This window comes from Euprymna scolopes, chromosome 1, assembly GCF_053919585.1.
Source record: "Euprymna scolopes isolate OS-2025 chromosome 1, ASM5391958v1, whole genome shotgun sequence".
Taxonomy (NCBI): domain Eukaryota; kingdom Metazoa; phylum Mollusca; class Cephalopoda; order Sepiida; family Sepiolidae; genus Euprymna; species Euprymna scolopes.
This window is the reverse complement of record NC_136482.1, coordinates 181,934,727-181,961,130: the sequence shown is the minus strand read 5'-3', so window position 1 is coordinate 181,961,130 and position 26,404 is coordinate 181,934,727. Positions and strand designations below refer to the sequence as shown.

Sequence of the window (26,404 nt, the reverse complement as noted above, 5' to 3'; positions counted from 1 at the left end):
TAAAGTTAATTTTCTCAGATATAGAAGATTCCAAAAATGAAATATTACTTTTTACAAAACTACGATGAAACTCAGAGGGGAAAAAGAATACAGAGGCGTTCACTGTGAATTTATTCTATTCCTTAAAGGTCAAAGCATTTCTCTAATCATACCAAATACTGAGGATGATTGCAGAAAATAGTTTCCAATTTTGAGAGAGAGAGAGAGAGAGAGAGAGAGAGGAGAGAGAGAGAGAGAATTGCTTGTTTCAAGGCAAACTCAAAATAATTTCATGCAGATTTGACGTTTTGGCAAAAATTAATTTAATGATTATATTATTGGAGCTGAAAATGTCACCAACTTATGAAAAAGATTTTTTTAAAAATGAAGAAAATAAGTGAAAGAAAGCCCAATTAATCATATTTGTAAAGGATTTCAGTTTGAATTCAAACTCTTTGCAGCTATTATCACTTCAAAAAAAATAAATGGATCAATGAGAGTAGAGAGTGACCTTTTCATTGGCTGAGATATAGGGGAAGGTGGTACCCCTTTCCCTAGTTTGCTCCACTTGATCCCTTCACCGTATAATGCTAAGTGCTTACCAAGGAGGCATCAAGTATCATTTTTTGAGTTAGAGGTTCAATCCTCTATTGAGTCATATCAGATTCAAAAGAGGGTTGAACCCCTATCTTCTGGCCCATTAGTGAACACTAACAATTATGCCGAATTATTCCAAAGATTAAAAATAATTGACATCCAATGATAAAGTGAATATATCTTCTATATAAATAAAAACAGTAGAGACATGTGTGTCTGTCTGTATGAAAATATTAACCGCTAAACTACTGACTACATAACACTAAAATTAACAGGAAACAATAATCATACACCAAGGATGGTTTATAACAAGCAAGATCTTTGTTTAGATGAGTGAATAATGCATACAGAAATATGTCGGCAAGTTAAAATGCAAAAATGTTCATTTCAACTTGCCGAGATATTTTAACTTTTTTCTGTTCATGCCCAAAGTTAATTAATTTCTTCAAGTCGTTTAATATTAAATTTTTCTCACCTATTTCTCGATAGCTACATTGGTAGGAGACGTAGCTGGAGCGGTAAATGTTTTGGTTTCAGTTCTAGCTGATGGCACCCAAGTCATTTTTTTTAACTTTTGGAATCACTACTATGTATTAGGTACGATATAATAATCAAGAGAATTGGCTCTGTAATAATACGAAATCTGCATGAATTAAGATATATTTAAATATATTTTACGACCCCACTCCCCTGCTAGTAAATATATAATACTTACACTGCATGATTTTCCACACATTTTTTGTACGCAATATCTTGAAAAGCAACAATTCAATCAAAATTTCATTATAAAAAAAGAACATATTGGAAACATTAGATATGTATTTATCGATTTCTAAAGTTCTATAGAACACAATTACCAATTCTCTGAAAACAGAAGGTCCCTGTTCCTAACTACATGCCATAAAACTCTAATCTGTATAAAATTATAACGAGTGTAAAGTTTTTGTCAGATAAAAAAAAAAAAAAAAAAAAAAAAATCCGAAATACATCAGCTGCTTTCATGGCGGAAACAAAGTGAAATAAATCACTTTGAAACATAATCACAGTATAATTTGACACCAGATTGAAAATTGCATCATCGATTAAGATGAGAAGAAAATTAAAGTTATCGCAATGTGGAAATTGTCAAGAATCTTTCTTGAACTACATAAGAAACTAGCAGAGTTACCTAGCATTACCCGAAGCAACGCTGTAACATATTTCTAATATCTTTTCTCTCTATCTACTGCCTGTTTTCTCCTCCCTCTCCACAACCCCCTTTTTCTACTCCCATATCCTATATCCCATTCCTCCCTAGATGGAGACACGCACACACTTTTATACTTTGATTGCAGTATCTGCCGGAACATATAAATTTATTATTACGATTATTATTATTTTATATTTAGTATTTGTTGTGTCGTAACACAATAGTAAAATAAGAAAATCAAGTCGAGGTTGGTTTAACAAACGAAGTGTATTAACATCACAGGTACAAAAGTAGGAATACGGGTATAACTGACTAGCGCTCAGCTAGGCAGTGGAGTACTGTCGCTCCTTCTCACCGGTGTAGACATTACTAGCACTATATATATAGTGAGAACCTGTGTAATTTCCCTTATGCATAGAAAGGTCGGTATAACAGTATTATTTTATGATTATTATTATTTTATGATTATTATTATTATTTTATGATTCTGAAGGAAGAAATAATCAAGATAAAGAGAACAACAATTGTTTACTAAGAAATTTGGGAAAAATTCACACCTACTGTTCATTTAGACCGTATATTGTTGACACGATATTTTTCTAGTCCAAATTTTTTCTAGAAAGATATTGGGTACTTATGAGAAGCACTATGTGAACGTCGCCAACATCCTAAGTGAAAGTGATTTTGTGGAACAGACTGGATTCGAACTTGGAACATTGAGCTCATCAGTCTGTCATCTCCTACTCCCTACTGTAAGAAGGAATTAGTTGAAGTTTTGATTTCAACAAACATTCAATTAATAATAAATACATACTATTTTCTTTGTTTTCAGGGCCATATCAAATAAAATAAAATTAGTTAATTATGCAGTCTTTAAACTGCCAAGTTGAATAAATTTTCATTGTCTAAAGATAGCGGTTTCAATCCTACCCAAAGCAGGCCAAATGTTTAGTTGGCCAAAACGTGATGAGACAACAACTATGGAAGGCAGTAATTACTGCGGATACAGTTATGAGACTCAGCATTCCTATCCTATTGCGATTAATCACCTGAAGAAGGCCATAGGATGAGTTGGCCGAAACGTGGTTAAACAACAACTATGAACATGAAGATGACAGTCCGCATATAAATAAATAAATAAATACACAAACTTTCTAGCTTTCAAGAATATTATGGTTCACTTTGTGTTTCTAAACTAAAGAAAACCAGTATGCTTCCGTTACACCAATCATGTAATTTTTTTAATAAAAAAATAAAGAAAATGGAGTCAACTCTTGAGTCTTTTTTCTTTTTTAATCGAACTTTGAAAAAACTGCAAAATTTATTTTCTCTCACACTACCTGGTCGCCTAGAGATTCCTTCGCCGTAAAATGTCGGTTTTTGATAAAATTCTGAATGTTTATCTTGATAATTGCTTTCTTTCTATTGTGTAAAATAAAATAAGGGACACAGGTTTTCTTTCAGATTTAAAAAAATTAAACAAATCACTTTCCAAAATCTTCAGCTGATTCGCCTTAAAAAAATAAAAATATTTCTGTCCATAAAATACTGATTTATGATAAAATCAAGTGTTTTTGTTGATGACTTTCTTGTTTTTAATGAAAAAATAAACAAACAAACAAACGAAATGAGTAAAGTCAGAGACACAGATTGTGTTTCGTATTTTATAGATCATACAAATCACCTTTACAAATCTTTAGTGTATTTGCCTATATATATATATATATATATATATATATATATATATATATATATATATATATATATATATATAGAGAGAGAGAGAGAGAGAGAGAATAAATGACAAAAAGATATATTCCAAAATTGATGATGTTGACCATCTTATAATTTATTCTTTTAATTCAGTTGATTTATACAATTCTTGACAGTATCTGTTTCATAGTGCAAAATCAATCACTTAATTATTATATCAATCAGTGAATCTATTATGCCCTTAACTCATCAGAAGAAATAGCAACAATCAATCCGTCAAAAGGAATTGAAATGTGATTTGACATGATAAAAATCCGAAAATTGGAAGAGAAGCTGCAGATACCTTTATAATTTTCCATTACGCCATATTGAATTTTTATCAAACCTATATATATATATATATATATATATATATATATATATATATTAGTGATGTGACGATTGCAATATTATTACCGGTTCCATACTAAATTCCCGATTCCGATTCTTTATAAATCTCTAAATGTTTAACAATGGAATTGTTAGTTATTCCCGATTAGCGTAGCAACAAATGTTAAGCGTGCAGATATTTTCTCAAACGTAAAAATACACTGGTGGAAGAGGATTTATAAATTTTAGTTTTAGCAGTAGTTTAAAATCAATAAATATTCATTATTTTGTCATTGTTACCAGCAGTGGAAAATTTGGATTTAAATAAAATCAAATAAAAAAAAAACAATTAAAAGAATCGTTTTTGGCATTGGAAAATAGGCATAATTTTTTTTCTGTTTCTGATAGTGATTCCGATAACCCCCAAAGTTCCAATTTTTCTGATTCCGATCAATCGTCCCAACACTATATATATCAGAATCCTGAGGCGAATAGGAATACAAATTAATGACGTGTGTTGTATCGAGTCTTTTTTAGGAGGTAATATTATATAAGACAATCCCAGCCAAACTTACAACCTCCATATATTCGCATCTGCTGGAAATCTGCCATATATTTATTTACTTTATTATACATTACTGAAAACGACATAGCTTATAATTTTACTTCCAATTTATATCTGTACTGTATTGTATCAAAAATGACGTTACTTGTATCTGACAGCATAGACACAGCACTTAACCTTCATGCCATCTAAAATACCCAGAGCTTGGGCAACCACGTTTTTACCTAAATCTTAATATCAAGCCATTCTGTAACGGGTAATCCTATTCCTAAGCCAACATATAAAAAAAAAAAAAAAAAAAATTCTAAATTTAAAGGAAAAATATTAAACCATATCTTAACTCTTTCCAACTAACCTGTTGCAAATATAGTTGCTTCCATTGCATGAACTTTTACTCACCCCCTCCTCCAGTAACAATGTAATAGCAATGTCCCTTAATCACTTTGAGGAGTGTAATTTCTCAGTAGACATATAACATTTACATACTAACCCAGTAACATTAACTACACACGCGGTGTCGCAGAAAACCTGGATTAGGACCCAGATGCAGGGCAAACCTTCTCGGTGCTGATGGACCCGTAGATCTTCCCAAGTCATCCGTCTAGGAGAAGGAAAACTCTGAAGCTAAACTGAAGAGGAGGGAGGTCCCTCCAGTCTTGGATGACATCCTTCCTAGAGCTGGTGACTCAAACAAATTACCGATCTGCAAACCTAAACTGCTTAAGGAGTAGATAGACACTGTCTATCGCCCAGCTTCCATACTCCTTCTTTGCCTATTAGCCAGGCGTAGAGGTCGAAGCATAGGGATTCGACAGAAACACTCAGTGGTCGATCTTGTTCCCTGACTAGGGCAATGAACGCCGTTTTTTCCCTCTCCCGACACATCCCTATATTTTCAAACCAATAAAATATGCCCAAATTTGCCTACATTTGTATTTATAATGTCATGGCAAGACAGCTTTAGTTTTGCTGCTTTGGGATTAATTTTGCTTAGTGTTTTTTTTTTTTGCTTGGTTGTCTTCCCTGTGGCCTTGCCAGCCCACTAATACATATATATATATATACATACATACATACATACATATATATATATATATATATATTGATATAGACAAATTTACATGATTACGACACTGGACATGCTAATGTATCAGAGAGATAGTTAGGTAAAACCATAAGTTCTCATCAGGCGACTTAAAGTTTGTCTTTCAAAGAACACCATTCTCAAATGAAAAATATTTGTTTAAAAAATAAAACATGTTAAAATTGAGAGGGAGAGGGGTTTTAAATAAATAGAGTTTCCTTATTTTTCATTTGGAGACTAACACGACAAGCAGCAAAATTCCACCCCTTTAATGTAACGGCCCCTAGATGCTGGAAAGTTTCTACTAAATTTTGGAATTCCCTCCCTGTCTCTTACTTCCCTGATTGTACTGATATGCAGAAATTTAAATGTAATGTGAACAGACATATTGTTGTCCAACTCCTTACATAGGTATGATCCCAAATACCAGCCATGTACATTTGAAGTGGCAACATGCCTTGTTTGGAGGTGAATTAGAAAATTAAAGAAAAAATTCCTAAATCTTAAAAATAAATTTCTATATTAATAGAATAGTGCTTCTATATCATAATAACAAAACAATATTGGATTTCCAGTAAAACAAATGGTACCTACATATTGCCATGTTGCAAATGGTAATATATCCAAAAATTATGGAAAACAATAAGGCAGAAGAATAATTATTAATGAAAAACAGTTTCTGATAAAGTTTAAATGAGGAATAAAAGTTGTCCGACATTTTGAATTACGTTCATTGCGTGACGTAAGCAACAGAACTTAATTATCTCCCCTTTGTTAGAAAGCGTAACAGTGATTTCGCTTCATTTCACAAATTTCTTTTGTCACCTTTCATAATTTTTTCGCAGGTTACAAGTTGAGACCTGACAATTACGTAGGTATCATTTGTTTCACTTGAAATTAAATATTTTTTTCGTTATTATAATTTAGAAGCACCAATAAAATTGTGTGAACACTTCTCATGTGTGTGTGTGTGTGTGTGTGTGTTGATCATTTCTGCGTAACTTACACATAATTATTTCATTTATTATTAATCGATTAGTTATTGTAAAGAAATAAGCAATACTGCAAAATATCAAAAATAATATTAAACATTCCATCCAATACTTTCCTATACATAATTGTAACTGCATTGCCGCGATCGATTTTTATTTCATGACACTTTGGTATTCATTTAAACATTAATGATCAATATATTGCACACATATATTCACTTTTAATTGGATAAAATATTCAGGAACAATTTTATTTTATTACTATTATTATTATTATTATTATTATTATTATAATATTATTATTATTATTATTAGTTACTCACTAGGAGTAGTCACACGGGCCGATTCCTCTTTCAGAACAACTTGTGGCATTCTCTAGAGTCTGAGTGACAACAAGTCTCCCAGATTTCCAGTACTCTCCACCTCTTTTTATAACCTTTGCAGTTGAATTTGCATTATCGCAACAGTCGCTTACCATTGATTTCTCGTTGGCAGTGACCATTGGTCTTCACTGGAGTTTGGGTGGCAATAAGCCTCCCCAAGGTTCCAGTCCTCTTTGCATGCATCCAGCGGAGGTCTGGCAAGTGCTTTCTCTCCTCGGTCTTTCCATCCTTTCATTTCAAGTCGGTTATTTTAATTATTTAATATAAGTTGAAAAAAAAATTTTTTTTCTCACTCTTCAAAAGTTACATCAACCGGGATACATTTCAAGTCGGCTATTTTTATCATTTATTCTTAATTGAAAAATAAATTTTTATCACTCTTCAAATACAAATAGAAAAATAATTTAAACTGTTTTTTAAATTCTTATAAAATCTTAATATATTAAAAGATTGAAGTTATTTACATGCAATAATTTTATAAGTTGTGATTGAAACAATTTTCTTGTCATAAATTAGTTATAGTTTCATAACAATTTTGTTCAGTTAATAATTTAATGACCAAACGATGCTGTAATAATTGAATCTGACTTTGAAAATTGTATTAGAAGAATGAAACATAAAAATCGAATGCTGTTGTAGAAATTACATTTAAATTTCAAAATTATATTAAAAACAAAAATAGTTTTTAATATTTTTGATAAACAAAGGGGGGATAACTTTTGAGATATAAAATACAGATAAAATAATTAAATTAACTTTTAAATTTATTCCTAAATACTAATAAAAATATTTTGATATAAAAGATAAAAAGTTTCATAATAATAAAAAAAAAAAAGTTTCGTTAGAAATTTAAGGAGACAACTTCAGGGATTTCTACAAAATGCCGGGTTTTTTTAGTCGCGTGCAAGCGACTAAGTCACTCCATCGGTCGGTCAGTCTGTCCGTAACACTTTTGCACTTGGCCTTTTTGATTAAGATCAAAGGTCTGTTGTTAATACATGCTGTTTTTAGATTTTAAGCTTTTATTGGACTTTTGGCCAAGATCAAAGTGTAGTTATCTTTTTTGTTTTTACACGGAAATAAAAAATGTTTTAAACAATTGGGTGCCAAGTAGGACGTCCCCAAGTATGAAAGGGCGAATGCGGTATTATGGTGAAAGAAGATTCTAGCTAAGAGAAACTTTTGTTTAGTTCTAGAGTGACAAGAATGACCAACGACCTCCATCTGCCCCCCTTTTGAGTTGGCCTTGTGCTTAAGTTTTTTGTTCATGTTTTTTTTTTTTTTTGCCTGAATAAAAGATTTAATATTTCAAAGTGTAGTATCTGTTCCGGCAGATACTGCAAGCAAAGACCATATGTGGGGGCAACCCCACATATAAGACCTTGGTCAATGTAGGGGCAACCCTTCATACCAATTGTCACTATCCAGCTTCCCTACTCCCTGGGGAGTTGGTCCCCATTTCCCCTTCTCTCCTCACATTAAAAATCGGCCTTGTGCCTAATTTGCTCAGTGGGGGAGCAAATAAATACCCGGATTGGCCAGCGCTGTGCCTCGGCAACAAATCAACGGAGGAGTGGCCAGCCCTAAACTCAGTCAAGAACCCCCACACGGGCGAAAGTTCCATACCCGGGGAGGAGGGAAGAGCTATACCAGCGGACGAGGTGAAGAGCTGTCCCCAAGGCGAAGAGAAGAAGGCGTGGGGCCCACAGTAGAAGCAACTTACTCCGCAGGACTACAGGGACCTTTTTGAATCCACTTTTAAGGATTACACGGAAGGGAACATAAACCCCTTCCGGGAGCAGTGGAGGAGCTTCAACATCGCGTCATCTCCTTCATCACGGCGGACACCAGAAGTAAAAGCCTCACCGGGGTCGGCCAGGAGACAATGATGCAGCTCCTCCAGGATTTGAAGGTCCCTGCAAGTTACATAGTCTGCAGGAGCTATGCAAAATGGGAGCTGCTCCTGCCAGACAAGGAAGAGGCGGTCAGGTTGTCCAGAGCCAACGTCACCTGGAAGCACTTGGCACTCAAGCCGGAGTACCAAGGAAAAAGACAGACGACGGTGTCGGTGTTGGGAGTTCCCTGCTACTTTGGATCAAAGCAGCTGGGTGCCGTGCTGAGCCAATACGGGGATGTCGAGGCTATATGGCCAGTGAAAGGTCCACGCAACCTCATGACAGGCAACTACAAACTGTCTATGAGTGTGGACCTTGCTAGCTTCGACAAAATCCCTGCTGTTCTTAAACAGGGAGAATGGACGCTCTCCGTCATTGTGGAAGGAAGGCGACCGCACTGCTGGCACTGCCTAAAGCAAGGCTACATGGCCAAGGATTGCCCAAAGAGACCAGCAGCAGGACCACCAATGCAACAGCCATCCCAACAACCAGCAACAGCAGCCGTGCCGGCGAGCCAGGAGCAAAGTGGTCCGGAAGAACAGACCAGCCAAGCCGGTGAACAACAACAACAGCACAAAACAGAACCAAAAAGATCAAACAAACAAACCCACCACATCTACTAGCAACATCAACAAACACAACACAAACACCACAAGGAAAAACAGCACAGGCACAGACAACACAAACAAAAAGATTACAGACACAAACACCCAAGAAAACAAAAACACCACAAGCACCGACACCAACGTTGCAAACACAGACAACAAAACAACAGTCACCAACAGTTAACACACAGCAAACAAAAACAAGGACACCATCGGCAAAAACTCGGACTATCGCGAAAAGGCCTCTAAGGTAGAGGAGATGGAGGTACAAACCTCCTCTGCCAAGAGGAAGCTCCCATCGTCTCCGACTGAGTCGGAGGAGGAAACAGTGTTGTCAGAACGAGAGGAGGGGGACAACACTTTGGAAAATCAGACGAGGAGGAAGGGAAGGAAAAGCAGCAAAAGGAAGAGGGAAAGGCAGAGGAGGCTACCACCGTTCAATCGGCTCCTCAGGAGACGCCCAAGTCAAGCCCGTCCCCTAATAACAGCAACAACACGCCAAACTCCCCTCCCTCCTTAAGTCTCAACAACACTCCACCAGCACCAATCAAGCCTCAGCCCGTCAGAACAGAGAGGACGAAGAAACTCCCTTTTCTGCCGGGGGACAGGATTTGCGAAGTGGATTCGCATTCACCAATACCGGACCTTAAAGGACAACAAAAGGTCCGATACAACAAACTGAGGAGCTTGGCCCACGTTGGCGGCGATAGCGTAGCCGACCCGACCAAGTTTAAAGACGCTCCCTTGTTGACCACGTTTATTAGGGTCAACAAGGATGCCAGAACTGAAGCCCTCTGGGCAATGATCAATGCAGCGAAGGATGCTATCCCGGGCCAGCAGCTGGTGGATGAGGAGCATCCTTCGCTAAGGAACTTATCCTTCAAATGTGAGGGCAAAGTCCCTGTGTACACCCACCCCTCCCTCTACAGGGCACTAAAGCTAACATTCCCTCTGGACGTGGGAGGCGTGGCCAAGGATCGAGTACCTTCAGCTGATCTACTTACCAGGAGCCTCGGCCAGGCCTGCCACGTCCTGACTGCTGAGGATTTCAGACCCATCTGTGACACTGCTTAAGGTAAGTGATCATGTCTTTAAACTTGGCTACATTAAATGTGAGGGGCATCAGATGTCGAAGCAAGGTCGCGCGCATTGTGAGAGACCTCGTGTCCCTTAAGGTAGATATCGCCGCTATCCAGGAGACCCACTTTGTTTGTGACGAGGATTGCCAGGTGCTGGTAAACGATTACGATGTTTACTCAGCATATGGCAATACTTATAGTCGTGGAATCTCCTTGCTAGTGAGTCGCACCCTGTCAGCGTCGGTGAATGTTGTTCACGCAGGTGAGGACGGGCGGCTAGTTGTTGTTGATGTTGCCATTAATAGTAGTGTTTTTCGGATTGTCGCTGTTTATGCTCCCAATTCTGCTGTAGAGAGAGCATCCTTTTTTCGACGGTTGGAGGGCTTCTTAGTGGATCCAGAACGGTTAGTTTTAATGGGTGATTGGAATGCAATCCTTGATCCCAGTATAGATAAGGTCGGGGGGGGAGCTAGTGCGTCAGTGCGGTGTGACAGCAGTCTGTTCGACCTGATGGCTTCGTGCGATCTCGTCAACAGATTCCGTCTGGATCATCCGGGGCGGGAGATGTGGACGTGGCATTCTGTAGTGCCTTCCCATCTGAGTACTTACTTGGATCGGACGTTAGTTAGAAGAGGCGACGTAGACTTTCTATCGTGCCCCACGTTCCACTTGTTAGAACACTCGGACCATAAACTCATTATGGCCCGTTTGAACTTAAGTGCTAGGCCTAAACTAGCCAGATACTGGAAATTCAACAGCACCTTGTTGGAGCTGGAGGACTACCGGTTGAAGGTTACCGAATTAATTCAGAGGGCTTTAGTGGGGGCGGTTACAGGGAGCAAGTGGTGGGTTAGTCTTAAGTCTATTTAAATAAACATCCGTCCGTTACTTGTATAGTGCTCAAAGGCTTGTTTGTAAACAATATATATATGTGTGTGTGTGTGTGTGTGTGTGTGTGTGTGTGTGTGTGTGTGTATGTTTAGGCAGCATTTTTTAATTCAAGGAAATATTGAAGGCAACGGAAACACTTTGCTTTATGATTCTTTTTTTTTTTCGATTTTCCTTATCTTTTTTGTATCAAAATCAAAAACATTAATAAAAGTTCCATAATTGTTGCTGTATATTTTAGTGTTCACTTTTAATTCTCATTTTCGCTCCTTCGCACTGATGATGATTTGTGGACGAATCTAATGTGCTTGTGACATTGCATTTAGTAATATTTGCTTGAAATATATATATATATATATATATATACACACATACATAAAAAAAAACACAATATAAGGCAAATTATTTAAATATGCAAGTGTATAAGGTTGCAGCCACATAGAATACCGGAGTATTGTAGTGACGCGAAGTATGAAAAAAAAAAAATAACAACAAAAAAAAGCAAACAAACAAAAAAAAACCAGACAAATAAATGAGATCTTTTTGAGATTGTAAATCTTCGTATATCTATTTATTTTTCAAAATCATTCACACATAAATCAGTAAATATGGATTTACTGTTTAATACAACCAGGATGGTAAATGCCCTTGATAATTTCGAGAATAATGTCTCTTTTTCAACAAGAAAACAAATCTTCAAAAATGCCATAAAAAAAAAATGCCATAATATCGGAACAGGAAACAAAATTAGTTCCTAAGTAGAAAATAAAAGGGTTTATTCTTCTTCTTCATATTATTATTGTTTATTTAATTTTTTTTATCGAAATTAAAACCTTTGCTGTGGGCGTAAAGATAAAGGAGGGCTATCCTGCAGAAACAATAGCAGACGGGTGATGACTTAAACTATGATTTTCAATGATAACTTATTTAAACTTGTTAATATAAAGTAAAACTTTGTTGATCACATATTTTGGTTAAATTCAAGCAAAGTCCTCCGTCACTTGCTACAGGCCTGTAAAACTAAAATCAAATATCATTAAAAAACAAACATATCCAATACAGAATATTCCCAGAATATTTTTTTTCATTCTAATAAATCTTAAAAGTAAATACGAAAACCTTTTGAGAATATTCTTTATTGGATACATTTTTTTTTATGATACTTGATTTTAGTCTGACAGGCATGCAGCAAGCACCTGGGGATTTTATTTGAATTTAACCCATATTTAACCCATAGTTCTAAATTCTTGATTCCAATGCAACTACTGATTCCGATCCTCTTAAAATATCTAAATACTTAGGTATATAATTAAACATTTTTTTTTTGATTATTGTAAAAAAACAATGAAATATGGGCATATGTTTCCGCAAATGTAAAAATACACTTATGGAGATTGCTGTATTTATTTAGTGTTACCGCTAGGTTAAAAATCAATAAATATCTATCGTTTTGTCATTAATACCAGCAAAGAAAAAATTAGGTTTTAAAAACAAAAATCTCAATGAGGAAATAAATATAAAAGTGAAATTATGTAAAATTGGGAAGAAATTCAAAGTTTTCAAGTCGAGCTCTAAATAATAATAATAATAATAATAATAATAATAATAATAATAATAAACAATATCTATGTGATAAAATTTGCATGCAAATTATTCTCAATTTTTTTTCAGACCAATTTTTTCCAGCAAAAATATTTCATTTTGAATTTAATTGTTGAATTAAAATGAATATTTTGAATAAAATGATAGAAAGTGACCAAAAAAAAAAAAAAAAAAAAGGAAAACTCTCTACCACCCTTTTCAAGAACTTGTGGCAGGTCATGTGTGTGCACAACAGAATAATGTAGCAAGCTATAAAACACACACACACACATCAGGTGACATTACCAATTCATAGTGTAGCATCTGTTCTGATGTTACACTTCGTATTTTCTGCATTTAGTCAGTGAAGAAAAAATCTTTTTAGACTGTGGCAATTTAAATTTTTGTCCCAACCCAGATTACCCCTTTTTGGAGAAGCTTAATTTTCCCTACTTGAAAAAAATGACGTTGTGTTTATTCCCCCATATATTAAAAGATATTAAAAATTTGTATAATCTACATATCCGTGACAAAATGAAAATATACTAAAAAAAAAAAAAAAAAAATCACATAAACTCATCAATTAATTTTATTATAAAGAAAATCATTTTTAAGCGATTAATAGGAATTCGCAGGCATTACAACATAAATCTAGTAAGTATAAATTATTGAGTAATCTCCCTTTGTTTCTTGAAATGCTTTTCAAAATGACGGGCGATATAAGCTATCCTGAACTCATAAAATTTGATTTTATTTAAACATAAAACTACTTGATCAATTTACATAATTTTTGGAAGATGATATTTTTGCCTCGACATGGGTACATACATCATCCAGATGTTTCGGGTTTGTTTTACAATCCACAGAGATTCGAAAAAGTGGTAAAATAAAAAGCAAATGTATAACAAATAAATGTTACCAAAGGTAAGATAACTTATTCATCTATCTAAATGGGTAAGTGTTTTTACTTAATGTAAAATGTTTCTTCGGTTCAAAAAGCAAGCAATGTCAACCGGTAAGCGACCACAAGAAAAAATTGGCCATGTAACAAATACATTGAAACCAATTTTTCTTATGATTGACATTGTTTGTTTCTCAAATTGAATAAACATTTTACATTAAATAAAAACACTAAAAACCTACCCAGTTAGGTAGAAGAGTAACTTATATTGCCTTTGGTAACATTTATTTGTTATATATTTGTTTTTGACCACTGGATTGCAAAACAACCCCAATTTTTCTTTATTTTTGTTGTTTTTAATATAGGATAAATTCTGAATGAGAATCAAACTTTAAAATATGACTCACTGGTAAAGTATTATCTATAACAGAAATCTCACCTGTCTGTTTAAATGTATGTGTGTATGTCTCGCAAAAACTTTTGATAGAGGCGATTCATTTTTTGTAGATATCACACGGAATGCAGTGTCTATTTCAAAGTAAGACGTCATTTTCGGATGAGAATTTTTTGAAGAAATAGATCTTAAATGAATGACAAAATGGCTCAAGAATAAAGAATCGCCAAACTCATCTGATAAAATGTTTTCGTTTTTTTAATCAACAAATTACATTCGTTGAGAAGAATCGTTAACATTTCAAATATAATTCAAACGAATCAACTGTCCTCCTTTTATCTGAAATTTTGAACGCGTTCTACTTGATCCAACTCTGAAAAAAAATTGATCAGTTGAAGCATTATGTAAATGAAGCAGTTCTATTATTTGAATGAAATTATATATATATATATATATATATATATATATATATAATATATATATATATATATATATATATATTTATTTATTTAGTAAAACTGGTAATTAGTCAAAACCTGAAGAGAGTGCTTAATGCTATTGCAGAGCAAATATGTGTTTTTTTTTTTTTATTACTGTTTTCATCTGTTTGGTTACATATGTTTCGGATGTTGGACCATGTTTACGATCCAACAGCCTTGTCAGACCTTACAGAAATGGTTGTTAGTATTTGGAAGAAGTGTTTTAGAGGAAATACGAGGGAAAAAAAAGGGTGGAGGGGGGGGGAAGAGATAATAAGAGGGAAAGAGACGGGTATCGACAATATTTAAGTTTTGAAGGTTAAAATACATTAGATTGTAGTGTGTGTGGGGGTAGCAGATTTAGGTAGGCGTAGGTGGGGATATATGGATATGGGGGGGAGGAGAGAGGATGGTAAAAAAAAAACAAAAACGAGTCACTTATAGCGACTACGAACATTCTAAATGGAACCTTTTACTTGTCAAACACATATGACACTTACACAAACCCTTTCTCTCTCTCTTACCCTCTCTCTCATCTATTTCATATACCTGGTGAAACAAGCAACCAAAAGCAGTCAAAATTTTAAAACCTAAAAATTGAAATTCCTCCCCCCTTCTCAACCCTCTTTTTTACCATCCTCTCTCCCCCTCCCTATATTCATATATCTCCACCCACGCCTACCTGAATCTGTTACCCCCCCCACACACACTACAATCTAATGTATTTTAACATTCAAAACTTAAATATTGTCGATACCCGTCTCCCTCCCCTTATTATCTCTTACCTCACACCCTTTTTTTCCCCATCGTATTTCCTCTAAAACACTTCTTCCAAATACTAACAACCATTTCTGTAAGGTCTGACAATGCTGTTGGATCGTAAACATGGTCCAAAATCCGAAACATATGTAACCAAACAGATAAAACAGTATTAAAAAAATAAAAAAACATAATTTCAGGATTGGTTTCTGCTGTGGAAAGCAACCATTTATTAAGTCGCCTGATGAGGACATCAGGTTGTAAACGACCATTTGTCCAAAACATTACCATGTCCAATCTCACGACCACATAAATTGGTTTATATTAATAAAAATATATCATGCTCTTCTTTTATTGAGCACTTTCAATAAGCTCTTTAATTAGTTATCACTCTTGAATACCTTTAACCCGATATATATATATATATATATATATATATATATATATATATATATATATATATATATATGGAAAAAAAAAATTATATTTCCTGAAGATTCTATTATGAATTGATATATCGAATTTAATTTTAATAAATAAATATGTTTATCTACTGAAAGATTCTGCACTTGTTTAGTCTTTAAACAAAATTGCTGGATCGTTGATACGATTCGGTAACTGAAACATGTGTAACTAAACAGATAAAACGGTAATGAAATAAAAAAATATATATTTGCTCTGCAATAGTATTGAGCACCTTCTCCAGGTTTTTATTAATTATCAGTTTATATATATATATATATATATATATATATATATATATATATATATATTGCTACTTCTTGACAGAAGTTTGCCAGAAGCTCTTCAGGTTGATGTCGAGTGTCCATGTGCATATAAATGTCTCTTCTGTCCAGCTACACTCTTGTATAATCGTTCACAGATGTGGCAGGAGAACTTGCCAGTATTTGCTGGTTCTTCTCACGGGACTATACTATGCAACTTTGAGTGTCGTGTCAAACTGCTTGCAGATTTACAGACTAGTCCACAGATATTACTACATGGTCTGGGTGGTAGCATATAGTATAAAATGTACTCATGGCAATCTGCACAGACACGTTTGGGTTTCATTCCTGAGAAAAATCATCAGGCTAAATGCATGGATTTACATTCTATGATCTTTTTTGATAGTTAAGCAGTGTCCACTCCAACTCTGAACAAATCAGTCCTTATTTTATTACCCATTCATTACCTTCAACCAATGATTTTTTTTTTGGGGGGGGAGGGGGAGTAAATGGTAACGACATTACCTGAAGATCTAAGTTCGAACCCAGTTCTTTCCACAGAAACACTTTCATCAAACCCACACCTAACCTAGTGTCTAACCTCCTGAGGAGACTGGTATATCTGTGTGTGTGTGTGTGTGTGTGTTTTATATATATCTATACTCCTATAATTTTTTTTGTGCACTGATATTCATATTAAAAACATCTTTTTCTATTTATTTAAAAAGAAAATACAACTTTGTTATATATGCGTCATGGAATTGCATACATCTGTAAAGGATCTAGCTAATTTGCATATTCTTTTAAACATTCATTTTAATTAATTCCCTCTTAGTTTTTTTTTTTGTTTTCTTATGGGATGATCATCTTTAGTTAACTATTACGTGTAATTATATTCATGCAGATATTCTATATGATTTATACTTGCGTAAAATGTTTATACTAAACACAGACCTCTTTATATATATATATATATTTATGTATGCGTATATATATGTATATATATATATATATATTTGTTCCAAAAATTTTGTCTACCAAACTCCTCTGCCAGTTTTTGGTCTACAGACATGAAACTTCATATATAGGGTATTTGAACCCATGCAAAACTTTATATATGGGTTTTAGTCTGTGAAAATCGGTGCAAAAGGGTGAAAATTAAAAAAATGGAATTTGTCAGGTGAAGGTTGAATGACCGCATTACGGATATGTATGCGTAACGTAATAGCTATAGGTTTATGTTTAAATTTTTAGCCTTGCAGCAAATATGTCTTCATAGCTCAGGCATTAATGTCAAAGGAAGAAGTCAGTCATAAGGTAAACGTTTTGGTTTCGATTCTCAGTGGTGGCGTACAAATCTTTCTTTTTTTTTTTAACTTAAAATTATTACTACATATTGGGTCCAATATAATATAATTATATAAATCTCACCTGTCTGTTTAAATGTATGTATGTATGTATGTATGTATGTATGTATGTATGTCTGCCTAAAACTTTCGACAGAGGATGACGGATTTTCACAAGATCGGTATCATTTTGAAGCTCAACCTTTCGGATGATAAATATCGAAAAATTGGCCAAAAACATTAATTACTTCACCATCAACTGAGCACTTTTCTACAGGGAGAGGTCGCTTTTTTCGCCACTATTTTCAGAAGTTATCGCCTCTTTTCGATTGTCTTGCCTTAATTAAAACCTATGTCACTTTCAGTTTGGCGATAAGTGCAACAGCAAAGACGTAATGTTTTTTTTTTTCACATTCTTTTTCTCCTTCATGGTCTGGGTTCGAGCCTGCCTGCCTGCCTACAACCACTTTTATTGCTTTTTACACTCGCAATTTTTTTTTTTTTTTTTTTTTTTTTAAATTTCAACCAACACCCTTACACACACCTCCACTTTCTTTTCCGCCTGCCTGCCTACTATAACTTTTTTTTTTTTGCTCAACACACACCTACAAACACCCGGGCAACACCAGGCACCCAGGCTAGTAAAATAATAAATACAAAATCTGCATAAATCAAAATATCATATTTAAGCATATTTTATGACTGGGCAATTCCCGGTGGCATGCTAGTATGTATATATTATATACATAAAGATTTTAAATAATTCATTATGTATATATTATATACATAAAGATTTTAAATAATTCATTATGTATATATTATATACATAAAGATTTTAAATAATTCATTATGTATATATTATATACATAAAGATTTTAAATAATTCATTATGTATATATTATATACATAAAGATTTTAAATAATTCATTATGTATATATTATATACATAAAGATTTTAAATAATTCATTATGTATATATTATATACATAAAGATTTTAAATAATTCTTTATGTATATATTATATACATAAAGATTTTAAATAATTCTTTATGTATATATTATATACATAAAGATTTTAAATAATTCTTTATGTATATATTATATACATAAAGATTTTAAATAATTCATTATGTATATATTATATACATAAAGATTTTAAATAATTCATTATGTATATATTATATACATAAAGATTTTAAATAATTCATTATGTATATATTATATACATAAAGATTTTAAATAATTCTTTATGTATATATTATATACATAAAGATTTTAAATAATTCATTAGATCTTTAGCATGATTTGTTTTCTTTTGTGCCATATAAACCCTTTTTTAATCCAAGTCATTTTGGTAAAAGTTTTTTATGCTCAAAGTTCTTAATATTCATATTTGCTGACAAGGTGGTCAAGTGGTTAATGACACAGACTGACAATCTGGGTGTTTCAAGTTCGAATCTAGTTCATTCCACAAAAATCACTTTCACTTAGGATGTTGGCAACCTTCACATGATCCTTCCAGTAATCCCAGATGACTTTTCTAAAAAGAATTCTTACTAGAAAAAATATCAGGGAAACTAATGCCGACAATAGAATTTGTGGATCCATACGATATGTCGATGATTATATTTGCTTTAGTTAAACAAGATGTATATTGATGAGCACGAGTATGGATGCCAGGATGTTGTTCATACCCCTGAATCTTTAAATTCCATTTTCATCCCAAACAAAGCACAGTGCCACTTTGAAGTAGGGGGCTACTATCGGGGACATGAGCTATATTCTTTCTGATAGCTCAAATGGTAGAGAACATGGCTGGAATGCTAAATGTTTTGGTTTTGATTCTAGCTAAAAGCAGCCAAGTAATTTTTTTTTTAACTTTTGAAATGAAATCAGTACTATATATATATATATATATATATATATATATATATGTGATAGACTATTGACTCTGTAATAATAAATATAAAAGCTGCATGAATTAAACCATATTTAAGCATATTTTATGATCGGGCAAGGATGCCCCCCCCCCCTCATATGTGGATAATAAAATTATAGAATGCAGTTCTATGACATCGAGTCTGTATTTAAGCACATGAATAGACAGAAAATTTATTGCACAAACATTTATATTTAATTTTTATTTGCACAATTTTAAAACTTATACAGAAAAAGAAAAATTTGATAAGGGAGACAATTCTGTTTTTATATTCTTTAATTTTTTTTTTCTTTTTTGTAATAATTGAAAACTATTTCCATTTTACAAGTTGTCTGATTGGACAGCATGAATTTGTAAATAAACTGTAGCAAAGTATATATATATATATATATATATATATATATATATATATATATATATATATATATATATATGAGGATCTACACCCCATCATCGAATATAGTATTTTTATTAAGATTTGTTGGTTGGTTTTGTTTTACAGCATATCAACCCTTTTCAGGTCATTTAATGCCGAATCCAAAGATTTTAAAGAAAATTTTTTCATAGAATATATTTGTTGTTTTTAAGTCGGTTTCTATTTAACCCATAGTTGGGACCCTAACAGGTACTACCACTCCGGGTCAGAGTGAACCTGGGAGCAATGGTAATTAAAGGGTGGCTCCACGCTCCCCAAAGCCCGCAAGCTCTGGCCTCACCACTGGATATAGTTTAAGGTCATATCCAGGATCTTTTATTAAGAAGGAAATAAAAATATTTCTATCTATCTATTGCAAAGAAATGTCAAACTCTCTGCTGTTTCTAAATTGTTTCAAACATTTCTAATGTTTGAAACAATTCATTGTTTCTTCTTAACATTCTACTCATGTTTCATAGACATTTAAAACTAACTGCATCTTCAAAGTATGAATTTTAAAAAGTTTAAATTTAACTAAAAATACAAATGATCGAATTAATTTTCCCTGCCAAGCTAATGAACTGTTACAACTATATACAGTCTATATATATAAAAGTGAAAATGTATGTATGTATGTGTGTTCGCTTTTCCTGTATGTCAACAAAAGGCTTTTTTCAGAGAAGCGGTCGCTCGCTTCACAACTTTTAAAAACTTTTTATATCACATATAAATCGTAATATCTCACAGTTAACAACGAAGCTCGCCAGTCTATTTAATTTGCTTGCTTTCGGGAAGATAAATATTCAACATTTGTCGCTCGCCACATGTGGGTTAGTCTTTTTCCTATAACATCTTGGGCGGAAAAAAAAGCGTTCAGCAGTAAATGAAGGTAGTATCCTGCAGTCAAACTTGACCTCATTAACTCATTAAAACGGGCACCTGCTAAATCCAAGTAATTAAATAAATTCAAACGTATTTCCGTTAGCATCTCATGTTTTTTTTCCACACTTTAATTTACAACTTTGTCTAAACGGTTTGGGTTCGATCCTCATACTTACTTTTTTTTTTAACCCCTCCACCCCCGGAGTTTCCACACACACCTCCAAACACCCGGGCAACGCAGGGTACCCCTCGCTAGTCTATCATATAAATCTCACCTGTCTGTTTGAATGTATGTACGTATGTTTGTTTGTTAGCATGTCTCACAAAAACTTTCAACAGAGGCGACGGATATTCACGAGACTGAGATCGTTTTGAAGCTCGACCCTTCGGACGATAAATATAAAAAAACTGGCCAAAAACATTGATTCCTTCACCTTCAACTGGGCACTTTTCTACAGGGAGGAGTCGCTTTTTTGCCGATATTTTCGAAAGTCATCGACCCTTTTCGATTAATTTAAACCTATGTCACTTCCGGTTTGGTGATGGATGCAACAGCAAATGCATCACGTTTTTTTTCACTTTTTTCCTCCTTTGTAGTACGGGTTCAAGCCTGTCTGCCTACTATCACTTTTTTTTTTTAATTTTAATTTTTTTTTTTTTGTTCAACACACACCTACAAACACCCGGGCAACGCCAGGCACCCAGGCTTTTAAAGTCAAAATATTAAATTTTACTTTTAATCTTGGTCAATTATTTATTTACAGAAAAAATTTGTAGAAAAATGAAAAAATGATAAAGAATTATTTTGATATTTATGAAGTGGGGACATTTATTGCACAAGCAGTGAAATTAAAATGCCAAATGTATATTCAGAATAGAAAACTAGTAGATTTCTAATACATGCGAAATCTTGGCTATAAGATTGACTAATTTGCATATTGCTGTGCAAAATGACATCTCATTAAGTAACTATCCATTTTAATTGTTTTCTACTTCAATAATTGATTTCATTTTACTATAATACATAGTTCTAATTATGAATATTTTTCTATAGTGTAGATAAAGTTCAGCATTTTGGGTGAAAATTGTTTTTTTTTTTTTTGGGGGGGGGTCCTTTCCGGTTAATTTATTTTAGGGGCTCGTGATTCTTAATTTTCTTCTATTTTCTCAAGCAACGTCGGGACACAGACCCCACTAGTGCAATGAACAGGTGAATATATCTCTCTACATATGTGTATATGTGTGTGTGTGAGAGAGAGAGATAATGTGTCTATGTGTAGAGAACCAATAAAGAAATACCTATGATTAAAGTGAGTGACAATTGTCCCATCAATTCAACTCCTATAATTTTAGAAATCTTCAATGTCATGCAAGGTAATTTGCTTTAATACTTTGTTGGGAAATGTCCTGAGAGTTTCAGATACCAATTAACACAGCCTACACTTACCGTCAGTAGGCTTTAAGCCTGGAGTAGGCAAGAAATAATCTGAAAAAAATAATAATTTTAACTATCGCTACAATGAACATTTCAAGAACAGTACTTTCGAATAGCAATAGCTCAGTTGAACAGCCATTCATTTTAAAAGACAATAATACAGAAGGAAAGTTATAAAAAATATATCTTACATGCTGCAATTTGAAATAATAATAATAATAATAATAATAATAATAATAATAATAATAATAATAATAAGTTCATACAAAGAATATTTATCATTTTTTTATATCACTGTTTCAATGGACATCATTGGTTTTGTAAAGTCGTGATTTGACTGACAAAAATACTTACTGTAGAAAATACAATTCATCTTGAATAGCAATTTTTACATTTTATGTTTGTTGGGGAGAAATACTGAGTATTTGACTTTAATAAAATAATATGATAATTGAATTCATCAGTGTAGAGACATTTAAAAAAAAAATGGATGAAAAATTAAAAAAATAAACAAAAAATATAAAATGATATTTACATTGTTCTCGTCTCAACATTCATATCTCTACGTTTCCTTCGATATGCTCTCCATTTTTTTTTTTTTTTTTTCAATTTTCTTATTTTGTTCAAGCTGAGAATGGGGCATCCTACTGGATGCCAGACATTCACCCCCTATATCATATATTCCAACATATAGATTTTTTAAAAGATTCTAACCGTCAATTTAAGTACAGTTGTTTAAATCTCTCTTACACTTGGTTCACCTGGTATATTTGCCAGGTAGTTTTTGAAATTCTTTATATATGTGTCCAGTTACTCTTATACTTACTGGAATGATAGAGATCTTCCTAAGATTCCAGTTTCTTTTCATGCCATACATAAGACATTGGTATTTTGCTATCTTTTCCCTTTCAACTCTGCTTAACTCAACATCATTGGGGGGGCACTAACTTCTACTAAGGTTGCTTCTTTCTCCTTGTCCCATATCACTGTCTCAGGTTTAGTCATGGGTTCATTTATGTCCTACTATACTTTTCCTGTATACAATACGAGGTGTACCTATTTAGAATTACCTGGAATGAAGTGAAGTCATTTTACTTTTTAATTTTGTACGTCTTTGCACATTTTAAACTGAAGTTAGACAACTGGCTATTATATTTTTCAATTTAAAACTAGTTATCTCCCTTGTTGGTTTTTATTTATAGGTGATTATTTTAAAATGTTTCAGTCGTCTGAACTGGATTAAGTAATTTTTTTTTTAATTGTAGCTAAGCACATTATTATATTGCTAATAACATGGTGCAACAATAACAAATGGAAACTGGTTAGTCAGAAGCAAAGTCTACGTTTGAAAATTTGACAAGATAACTTTACATATTTAAATTTTTTATGGAAATCATTCCAGACAGAGCATGAAGCTACCTGATGTAAGGAGCTAAAGAGAAAAAATACTATTGCAATTTCAAAAACTTGCCAATGATAAGTGTTAGATTCAGATCTAGACAACAGCAATTCTTCCTCCTTTGTCAGAAACATTGCTCCTGGAATGTGAGGACTAAAGGATAAAATAAGGGCAACAAGAGTTACGAAACTGACGAAAGTACACCCATGGTCCACTTTTTACTTGCCTACGTATGTTGGATGAAACGGGAGAATTGATCAGAATAAGATGGACGGACAAGTTATAATAAATAAATTGAATAATTTTATCCAATTTACAACGAAAATATATTTATGGCATGGCGATTTATAAATAGTTCAGAATTTGAGAAACTAGTATCTAATTGGGTTGATCATATTGCTTTCAGTAAATTGTATCGGATTATTAACAAGGATTTGTCAGCTTAAATGCTATTTGGGACTAACTTTTAAAATCCGACACATTATATATTATTTTTTTTTTTATGGGGGAGGTCACCACTTATCAAAGTCCGAAGGCTACTCGAGGATAAAGGTTAATGAGTGTGCGGTGGTCACCGGGACAACAGCGTAGTAATAGTTAGTGGTGAAAATTGGATATAATTTGATTATTTAAGCAGACGACTCGACAAGAATTTGTTTACATGAGACTTGTATACTGTAGTCAGTTGGAAAATAGGCCAGCTGAACAGAGTTCCACAGGTGAGCAGTTCTAGAAGAGAAACTTTGTTCATGGAATCTATGTTTAGATTTAGGCACAGAAAAAGAGAAAGAATTGGGGGCGGGGAGTCATTGACAGTGATTGTAGCTAGGCCAGTATTTGTTGTTAATGTTTTGCAGGGCGGGATAGTAGACTGAAGCTCAGTCGAGCACTTGCCATGAAAATAATGATAGAGCAGAGAAAGGCTTGCAATGTCACTTCTGTGAGCATCACCTAAGCCAGTTTTGACCTGTCAAGGCAAGATAGGTATTCCGTGCAGCTCCTACCATGATGCGGCAGCAGTACTCCATCCTAGGACGTATTTGGTTGTTATGCAGGTAGAGAATTGCATCAGCAGTGAGATATCTACTGAAATGGTAAAATGATCCAACCATTTTTCCGACATTCTTGACAACAGGTTGGATGGATTTGTTCCATTTCAGATCAAAAGTGAAGGTCAATCCCAAAAGCTTGTCAAAACATGGCGCTTTATTTGTCTTTTTGTTTTCAAATATTTCTTATTTGATAAGTGCATCGATTTTAAGTAAAAAAAAATATTAATATAAACAAACAATCAACAACAATATTTTGTTATAGGAAGAAAACATGAGCGTACTTAAATGAACCATATACCTGAAGACCTGAAGATAACGAGAGAGCACATTAATGGAAACATAGTAGAAATATAAATATCAAAGTTAATGAAGACAATAGAAGAAAAACAATGCAAAAAAAAAAAAAGAAAAAAAGAAAAGAAAAAAGACGGCTCATCTTCCAAAAAAATAATCACACAAAATAAACACATGGTTGTTGAAAAAACAACAAAAAAAACAACAACAACTTAAAGTAAAATATCAAAATATTAATGCAATTAAATATACAAGATATTAGGATTTTATGAAAGATTTCTTGATTTAGATAAAATTCACAAAGTATATAAATAAATATTTACAAAATTTTTATTTTACAATGATTCCAAAAATTTTAGTCATTTCATACATCGTTTTCAATCCTCCATTCATTTGGATGTTGCAGGGTTGGTCTCCCTGCTGCTTTAGTTGCTTGGAAACCTGGGTAGAAAGTACCAGTCAAGAATCCGTTCTTAACAATCCACCCAATAGGTGATCGGCCATTTATGTAACCCACTATCTGTCGGACTGAGATTCGCTGCCTAGGTATTACCTAGGAGGTCCACTCTTCCAGGCCTTACCACCGGGCTTTCAGTTGGGGCAAATTTATTGCTTGTTGTCTGAGGCACCGTGACCGGGGAATGTCTGAGGATGCCCAAGTTGGCTTGGCATCCCTATCTTCTGACCTTGTTTCACATCCTTTTGTGGTGGACATTCTCTCACAGTATTACTCATCATCCAACTGACAATCTCACCAACCATTATCCTCGAGTGGCGTTTGGCCTTGGGAAGTGGTGATTCATTAGAATATAAAATACTTGATATATGAATAAAAAATATATTAACTCGAGTTAAGAATAATCGTCACTTTTTATTTTCAAATTGGTTCATAAGAGTTAATGCAAAAGATAAAACGGTTTTATTTACAAACTAAAATAGATTTACTAAATGTATGGATCTACACACAGCGAATACAAAACTGTTAAATATTAGCTGAAGCGACAGGTATTGCAGGAAAATGATCACAGTTTTTAATTTTTATTTGTTTGCACAATTTTTAAACTTATACAGAAAAAGAAATAAAATTTTAGTGAGACAACTTCTTTTATATTCTTTAATTTAAATATGAGTTATTCCCTTGCTAATTTAAAAAAAATAACTTTTTTGTAATAATTGAAAACTATTTCCATTGTACAAGTTGTCTGGATTAGAAAGCATAAATTTGTAAATAAACTGTAACAAAGGACGGTTTTTGTAATGTCAATGACACGGTGCAACATAAAGAAATGAAAATTGGCTATTTTAGAGGCAAAGTTTTATATGTCAGCTTAAATGCTATCTAGGTCCAATTTTTAAAGTCTTCAATGGACACTATACATTATTTTGCTCATCTATTGATAAACTTTGTTTCACAGAAACACTGGATACTCAATTGCCCAGTTAAAAATAACAAATGTAACTGGTA

At 33.4% G+C, this 26,404-nt stretch overlaps 1 protein-coding gene across 11 annotated transcripts in view; it reads right to left on the bottom strand.

The window, feature by feature from the left end:
- LOC145277896 (voltage-dependent calcium channel subunit alpha-2/delta-2-like) overlaps positions 1-26,404 on the bottom strand; it is a 445,906-nt gene that overhangs the window by 225,126 nt on the left and 194,376 nt on the right. For 6 of the 11 annotated variants that reach the window (XM_080129897.1, XM_080129926.1, XM_080129915.1 and 3 more), the window contains exon 6: positions 22,207-22,245. The exons of the other annotated variants lie outside the window; for them this stretch is intronic. In XM_080129897.1, the coding sequence (XP_079986023.1) occupies positions 22,207-22,245 (39 nt within the window). The remainder of the gene's footprint in view (positions 1-22,206; positions 22,246-26,404) is intronic. 11 annotated transcript variants of the gene reach the window in all.